The sequence below is a fragment of the Pyrus communis genome, chromosome 5 (genome assembly GCF_041283825.1).
Source record: "Pyrus communis isolate YQ-2024b chromosome 5, ASM4128382v1, whole genome shotgun sequence".
NCBI classification, from domain to species: domain Eukaryota; kingdom Viridiplantae; phylum Streptophyta; class Magnoliopsida; order Rosales; family Rosaceae; genus Pyrus; species Pyrus communis.
Genome location: NC_142569.1, coordinates 18,860,586 through 18,869,590, shown reverse-complemented (window position 1 = coordinate 18,869,590; position 9,005 = coordinate 18,860,586). Strand labels below are relative to the sequence as shown.

The following is a 9,005-nucleotide window of genomic DNA, read 5'->3' as shown; positions in this document are numbered from 1 at the left end:
ATAGTATACAAACAAGTTTGACGGTTCGATCGTTGAAACTAGTTTCGTAGGATGCGTATCCGATCAAGTTCAATGGTATATATATTTATTACGTAGCTTTAAATTTATTTATTTTGTTATAACACTTTAGAAATTGAATGGTATATATATTTATTAAGTAGCTTTAAATTTATTATTTTTGTTTGGATCGGGTTTTTGTTAGGAAAATATATTATTATGTTTTATGTAAAAACAAAAAAAATGAATTTGAAAGGAGTAAAATCATATTTTCAGTAAATTTTATAATAATTTTTTTTCAAAAAATATAACTTGCGTGACGTCACAATGGGGTCGTTGCACAAACATACTTTGCACGACGTAGTAACCAATGCGTTACGCAAAGGCTGTTTGCTCGATGCACCAACCAATGCGTTACTCAAAGGGTGTTTACGCGACGAACAAACTGCATCGAGCAAAGGTTTTTTGTGGTCCACTTGTGTAAATATTTTAAATTGACGATCAAATTAGTTCATTGTATTCATATAGGATCAAGGAGTGTAGCTGTAAAAAAATCATCAAAGTGGGAGTTAAAATAACCGTTAAATCGTGATTTTTCGTTTATAATCATCAAAAAGTTTTGTCCCGTTACTTGGTCTTTAAATGTTTGTTTTTTGCGATTTTTGGCATATACAAACAAGTTTGATGGTTAGATCGTGCAAATTAGTTTCGTAGAATGCGTATCCCATCAAAACAATAGATTTACTAACACTTAAGAATTTATTTACACTTTCATTACGTATACCATAAGATTTTGTGGTATCTAGTGTAAATATTTTAAATTGAAGATTGAGTTCGTTCATTGTATTCATATAGGGTCAAAGAGTGTAGCTGTGAAAAATCATCAAAATCGGAGTTAAAATAATTGTTAAATCGTGATTTTTCGTTTATAACAGTAAAAAAAGTTTTGTCCGTTACTTGATCTCTAAATGTTTGTTTTTTGCGATTTTTGGTGTATGCGATCTTGAAGTATATACAAATATGCTTGATAGTTGGATCGTTGAAACTAGTTTCGTAAAATATGTATCTCATCAAAACAATAGATTCACTAACACTTAAAGAGTTTATTTATACTTTCATTAAGTATAACATAAGATTTTGTGGTATCCACTAGTGTAAATATTTTAAATTGAAGTTTGAGTTCATTCATTGTATTCATATAGGGTCAAGAAGTGTAGCTGTAAAAAAATATCAAAATCAGAGTTAAAATAACAGTTAAATCGTGATTTTTCGTTTATAATCGTCTAAAAGTTTTGTCTCGTTACTTGATCTCTGAATGTTTGTTTGTTGCGATTTTTGACATATGCGATCTCGAAGTATATACAAACATATTTGACGATTAGATCGTTGAAACTAATTTCGTAGAATGCATATCCCATCAAAACAATAGATTCACTAACGCTTAAGAGTTTATTTATACTTTCATTAAGTATAACATAAGATTTTGTGGTATCCACTAGTGTAAATATTTTAAATTGAAGATCAAGTTCATTCATTGTATTCATATAGGCTTATGGAGTGTAGTTGTAAAAAAATTCATCAAAATCGGAGTTAAAATCGTGATTTTTCGTTTATAACTGTCGAAAAGTTTTGTCCCGTTACATGATCTCGGAATGTTTGTTTTTTGTGATTTTTGGAGTATGCGATCTTGAAGCATATACAAACAAGTTTGACGGTTGGATCGTTAAAATTAGTTTCGTAGAATGCATATCCCATCAAAACAATAGATTTACTAACACTTGAGAGTTTATTTATACTTTCATTAAGTATACCATAAGGTTTGTGGTATCAACTAGTGTAAATATTTTAAATTGAAGATCGAGTTCATTCATTGTATTCATATAGGGTCAAGAAGTGTAGAAGTAAAAAATCATCAAAATCAGAGTTAAAATAACCGTTAAATCGTGATTTTCCATTTATAACCGTAGAAAAGTTTTGTCCCGTTACTTAATCTCTGAATATTTATTTTTTGCGATTTTTGGCGTATGCGATCTTGAAGCATATGCAAACAAGTTTGACGGTTAGATCGTTGAAACTATTTTTTGTAGAATATGTATTCCTTCAAAATGATAGATTCAACAAATACTTGGAGTATATTTTATACTTCCATTAAGTAGAACATAATATTTTGTGGTATCCACTAGTGCAAATATTTTAAATTGAAGATCGAATTCATTCATCGTACTCTTATAGGGTCGAGCTTGATATTATGAGCGATTATATATATATACATTTTTTGCACTTCTACAACAACAGTTAAATTTTAATCAATGGTTTATGAGATTATAGTGACAAATTTCGGAATTGACTTCTTCACAAAAGTTGTCGAGCTTGATATTACGAGCATTTGTATATTATTTTGTACTTCTACATTAATTAAAAACATATTAAAATCTTAACTACAATAATAGCCATAAAATTTAATCTTACATATGTGAGATTAAATCCTGATCGTTGAATTTAATCTAGCAATTAAATTATAAAAGTGTTTTTCGCAGGCTGCCAAAATTTTGGCATGCGCCCAAAAACTATACTGTATTTCCAAAGAGAATGCCATTTAGCACTCTCTCCTCAATTTCATTTCTCTCTCACAACTTCTCTGCCTTTCCTCTTTCATAAACAAAACCCTAGCCTTTATCCTTCATTTCTCAAAATCTCTCGCAGCTTCTCTCTCTCCTTCGCTCTGTCGCAATCCATGGCCTTCTTTCCATGTCGCTTGCTGCCCACCACCAAAAATTCAAGAACCCAAGAGATCCATTCCAACAAAACTCAAATCCACACCTAATCCTCATCTCCCAGACTCACGAGACCACCGTTTTTCGGTTAATGTTCTAAGGTTGAATGTTTTTCATATTTTTATCATTTTTCTTTATAAATTTGGTTTTGAATTTGCAGGTACTCACCTCTAACAGTCATCCACATGCACATCCCCCTACTCCGCAACCTATAATTTGGGTATACTTTGGTTCTAACTTTTCTAGATTGATATGTATTTGACTATTCAAAACTGCCATTAAAAGCTTTGCTTTTGGAGCAAATTTCCCCAATTTCGTTGAAAACCTTATAAATTCAGCCTTGGTAGTTGGCTTAAAGTGGACATGAAAAACTAGCTTTATAAGACTTATTATAGGATTGTAACAAGTACTTGCAAAATTTTTACAATTCCAACGACTCTTGACCCTCACAAATATGTTTTTGTGCATATTTTCGACAATTCTTAATTGTTAGTAATCGTAATTGCGATGATTGTGTGCTCTTGTAAACAACATTTTACTGTTGGAAAATCATTTTTCGACATAATGTTTTGGTCATAAGAAAATCATCGCAAAAAATAAATGTCATCATTTGGAAAGTATATTCGATGGCCCTACAAGTATTTGCGACCACACAGACATGTCGAAAATAAAATAATTTTATCATTTTTAAAAATGGCTGTCACGAAATTGTGATCTAAAATTGATGCATTCCATAGACAATGATATAAGACAAGGATAGGCTTGGCATGCAACCCATCATCTTTAATTTGACATTTGTTTTCACAGATACACACATATATATTCTTTGAATTGTTCTGATATTTGTATCATAATTAAACTTGTGGTTGTGTGGTTTTGGTGTAGTGAGATATGAGGAGTGATGAAGGAGCTACATAAACTATAGCGAGCTACATGAAGTAGTGAGATACATGAAGGAGCTATATGAAGGAGTGATGAAGGAGCTACATACACTGTATGTACAAAAGGGAGGATACTTTTATCTGCATGTCTGAGGACTTGTGTTAATATGTTCAAACACATATCTTAGGTTTGTAATGAATGTATTGGTTTTACCACATGGATCTTATATACGTTTGTTTTTATTAATGATAATACAAAATATTCTTTAAACAATGCTCAGTGGAAATTTTACCAAAAAGCATATATTTCTTGCCTCAATTTCCATTGGTTTATTAATCATTTTTTATAATTTAATTACAATATTTATAAAAAAAAATTAAATAAGAAATATTTTGTCAAAAAAAATAGAAAAAAAAAAAAAGGGTTTGCTCGACGAAGAAGTAACATGTGTCGCGCAAAGAATTTTTCCGCGACCTAGGTACTGTTGTCGCACAAAGACCTTTTGCGCAACATAGGTTACTTCTTTGTCATGCAAACACTTTTGCGCGATGTAGGTGCTGTCGTCACGCAAAGACCTTTTGCGTGATGCAGGTTTTTCCGTCGCACAAAGTCCTTTTGCATGACGCAGATTGTCTCTTCGTCACGCAAACTCTGCTTTCATTGCCTTTGTGCGACAGTTGGCATGCGACGAAGGTTTCGTTGGACTAATTTTTAGGCAACATTTTTTGACCTTGCGTGACGAAGGTACCTGTGTCGCGCAAACGGTTTTTTGTACTAGTGAAGGCTTGCATGTATAAACACTCAGCGTTATTAAGCTTCACGTTATACGTATCATTAAGAATTCCCTTATGTTGCAAGACTTAATAGTATCAATACGATATATATGCTGGTCAAATTTAAAACATCGTTACATTTCAATGAACTTGTAACACTACGTCCACAGGTGCATGCCTAATTGTTTGGAATCACTAGATTAGATTATACTGTTTGTTCATATATTATGATATATATATGTGTGTGTGTGTGTGTGTGTGTGTGTGTGTGTGTGTGTGTGTGTGTGTTCTATAAAAGTGTAAATACGCCTCTTGAAGCTACTCAAAGTAGGGGTGGGCACGGGCCGGGCCGGGGATTACATTTTCTAATATAGGAACTGGACCTTACCCGGCCCGATTGAAACGGGCCGGGTCCAAGGGTCCTTCTTTTTTTTGTTTGAAAAAAAAATGATAAAATTTGCACATATTGCAAACTGCACAAATTTGCACAGATTGCAAAACTACACAGCTTGCCTTCCCTCCTTCCCAACCAGATCATAATTCATCCAAAGATGTTTCCCTCCTCTTCAGACAACCACAGCTTCAAAGTAGCACGGTAGCACCATATTCCCAAACTCAATGAATCACAGAGAGTGAGGGAGAGAGAAAACCTATCTCTGAAACTCAAATTCAACAAATTAGCTGATCGAATCGACAATTTGGTTAACCATAAACAAGAACAAAATATGAGATTGCGGCGGCAGCGACAATCTAATATAATCATCAACCAAAATAAAATCTAATTTCAAAAACAGAACAATATAAGAACATCGAAAATTGAATTGTATCATCATCAACCAAATCTACACCGGCCATTGGTGAAACACAAATCGGTAATCACCGAATCGACAATTTGGTTAACCATAAACGCATACAATCACCAAATTACGAACTTTTTGAGATGCAATCGAAATACAAATCGACAACTGTGAATGATATGAACTAAAAAGAATTGGACTACAGTGAATCAGAGACGACAACTGAGATTGGAACATTAGAAGAACAAACTAAAACTCACCAGAGACATGCCCGTTCCAGAAAAACGTTTCGCTCAGACTTTAGATCCGAAATATGCAAAGCCAAAAAAAACCCAAACTTTATTATCAGTATTACAGTGGGAAAAAATTGGTAGATGCGAAGAGAAGAACCCTAAATGGTGGTAACATATCAATCATCAATCTACAAATGCAATTCAAATTTTAAGAAAACCGTAAATGGTGGCAACAGGATTCAATCATCAATCTACAAATTCTAACTTAAAACCCCTAAAATCCCTACCCCAGATATTCACAATTTCACATTAATAATGGTTGGTAGTGGTATTGGACCACTGGTGGTAGCAGTGTCCTCGATGGTGGTGATGGGATGATGGTGGTCGTGACGGCAGAGGTGGTGTTGTTATGTTGGTCGCAACGGTGCTGTGAGAGTACGAGAGTTGGAGCTCGATGGTGGTGATGGGGTGATGGTGGTCGCAATGGCAGAGATGGTGTTGTTGTGTTGGTCCCGATGGCAGTGAGCACTGTGAGTAAGAGTTTGAGAGTTGGTGTCGAGGGGAGGGACAAGGAAGGAGTCGAGGGAGGGTGAGTCTGAGAGTTTGAGAGACTGAAGGTGAATTTTGGAACTCGGGAGGCGGAATTGGCTAGGGTTGAAACTAATGGTTGAGATTGGATGAAGAGATGATATCTTAAATCTCGTCCGTCCATTGTAATAACAAATGGGTTGGTCCGGGTACCCCCGGTTCCTATACTTTTGGAACCGGCCTAACCGAAAACTTCAAAGGCCCGCCCCGCCCCGCCCCGTTCTTTTTTTATAAAATTAGGAACCGGCCTGTACTCGCCCCTAACCTTGATTACCCACCCCGACCCGCGGTTCCTGTACCCGTTTGCCCACCCCTAACTCAAAGGCCAACCATTACTACTCAAAGGCCAAAGCCTACACGATTACTTTCAATTTTCCATCACTAAAACTAAGACAACCCTTATACACATTAAACAATCACAGATGTCCGTGTACGTATTTCATCTTGAAATCATGGCCTTTGAACATGCGATTTGCACATTGATTGCCTAAAAAAGGAGTGAATATTGACAATGTATAAGATTTATTTTTCATTTAATTTCCAAGTCAAAACAAAACATGCATGGTAAAATAAAAGAAATTTTTTCTGATTAAATCTTAGTAAAAGGTCAAAAATCAAAGCAATACAAGAGTGCTTTTATGCTTATACAACCCAATATTTTTTAATAATTTGTGGAAATATTTTCTTCTCCACATTATTTACTCGGCAACTACAAAAAGGAGAACAAAGTTTCAAATGAATAACCTCAGAAGCTTTGTTCTCTCTAAATTACCAGCAGTACAATTATTCTCTGGTGAAGAACTCCCCAACGTTGTCGTTTCTGAGTGTTCAACTGACGGCGTTGCCGCTCTACAATCCCTACGTTTCGTCCTCGACATCAATCCAGTTGCAGATGTCAAGCTAAGATTGAGATCGGGAGATCGGAAATTCTCCACGTAATCATCATTATCATTGACATCAAAATTAGGCCTCTTCCTCTTGGTAGACTGCCGTTGTACTTCTCGAACCTGATGTTCACGAACATAATGGATGTCAAGACTATACTCGGGAAGTGGCTCCAACGCGCCGCCACGTAACACCGTCTCCATCGCCCCCTGGCACACCTCCCACTTCCCACTCAAAAGAAGCCCCATCGCCCCATTTACCGGATTCATAGTCCGCCCCACCGCCTCAAATAATAACGACTGAAACAAAGCTAAAAGCAACAAAACCTAATCCTCATCAGCGATCTTAGATATCTTTAGAATTTGTTTATATATATAGGCCGCAATCAGACGTCCACACTGCATACTTAACTATTTTTGCATCGTTGATTGATCATCATGCAAAAACAACATATTACAGTGTGGATGTCTCAACCAATATTGTATGCACATACTTTGATTTTGAATTGATAGCGAAAAATGTTATATATACCGGGTCGTTGGGACTCAGAGACGGCGTTGATGAAGGAGAAGAGGCCGGCGCGTCCAAAGAACTTGGCCACAAAAACGGTGGCGTGGGCTTGAGCTTGGGGATCTTCCATCCATTGTAGGCACTGCCTAAGGATGCAGTTGTCACTGCAACCCTTTCTTAGAACTCGGCATCCATTGCAACTCATTTTTCACGCATTAATATATTTTAAAAGATCGAACTCTGATGTTGGACGACGACGTCGACGACAACAACACGACTAGATGATCTAACCCTAAGGGACTAGCCTGCGTTTAAGTAATATTGGAAATGTGGGAGGGCGTTATAATTGGCATCATGACTTGTATATATATAGAGAATGAGAGTGGGAAATGTCATCTTATTGTAAGACCTGGCGTATATATTAAATTAGCTTTTAAAATTTATAAAGAAATATGGGGAGGGTAGTTATTCATTATCGTGCACGAGGAGTAATTCGTGATATCAACCAGCATTTGATTTGATTAACTAGGGTTAAGTTATAGAAGGTAAAGTTGTGTACATGGTTGACTCGACTGTATAATCGAGGGTTTTAGGGTTGGTTCCAAACTTCCAAGGAACTTGGTGAGGGACGGCTGCGGGTCTCCGCACAACGGTTTGGTTCACATGATTTCATTATTCCCCGTTGGATGTACCTCTGCATGGATATTATCTAACATCTGTGACCAGATTCTTTTTCTGTTTCTTTCTATTACTAGTTGTTTCTGGTTGTACTATAGCTTGTACTACTCATGCGACTCTTGCATGCAAGATTAAAATATGTTTAGAGTAATGTTAGGGAGACTAAATTTTAGAAATTAAAATACATGGAAATTGATGATTGATTTATTACTTAAGTGTTGATAAACGTGATCATATTTATTAGAGACACATCATTTAGTTTGCTAATTTTGTCTTCAAATTTAGTCTTCCTAGCATTACCCATATTTAGTGTTTTTTTGCTTTTTCTTTTGGTTGGAGGCTTGGAGCAAATTGCCTCAACAAAATTCCAACAAACCATGGAGTTCATCAACTGAAAAGGTTATAATATATGTGAACCCCCAAGCCAAAAGTTAGTGCTACTAGGATGATTACCATCTCTAGTTAAGCATTATTTAGAACATACAAGGGAGTGAGGAGTCTACTTGTATTGAATTTGACAGCCAATTAAGTTGGGTGTAAATGTGCATTCTAGCAACCATCCATTATTGCTTTTGCATCTAATAGTAGAAGAATATCTGACTTTCTCTTTCTTTCTTTTTTCAAAGAATGATAATCCCTTTACAGGACAAAAGGGTATCACATTTTATACTTAATTAATATAAATAGAAGATTTCACATTGTATTATTTTGACTAAATTTAAGAAAATTCTTCAAAGAATCACATAATTAATGAATTTCATTAATTTTTCTTCTTCCTGTTGATGACATCATTACTTATTTGGAATAGATCGGAAGTTATGAAATGAGGAAGTCAAGAATAAGGAGAAAATGAATGTGCATTAGATTATGAATTGTATTGTGGAATCA

At 35.4% G+C, this 9,005-nt stretch overlaps 1 protein-coding gene across 1 annotated transcript; it reads right to left on the bottom strand.

Annotated features, from left to right (window-relative positions):
- Positions 1–6,622: 6,622 nt before the first annotated feature.
- On the bottom strand, positions 6,623–7,759 carry LOC137724544 (LOB domain-containing protein 38-like). The gene is made up of 2 exons (XM_068463306.2): positions 7,461–7,759; positions 6,623–7,239 (listed from the first exon to the last, which is right to left on the bottom strand). Exons 1-2 carry the CDS (start codon positions 7,642–7,644, stop codon positions 6,776–6,778), a joined length of 648 nt encoding a protein of 215 aa, XP_068319407.2. The 5' UTR covers positions 7,645–7,759; the 3' UTR covers positions 6,623–6,775.
- Positions 7,760–9,005: the final 1,246 nt, after the last annotated feature.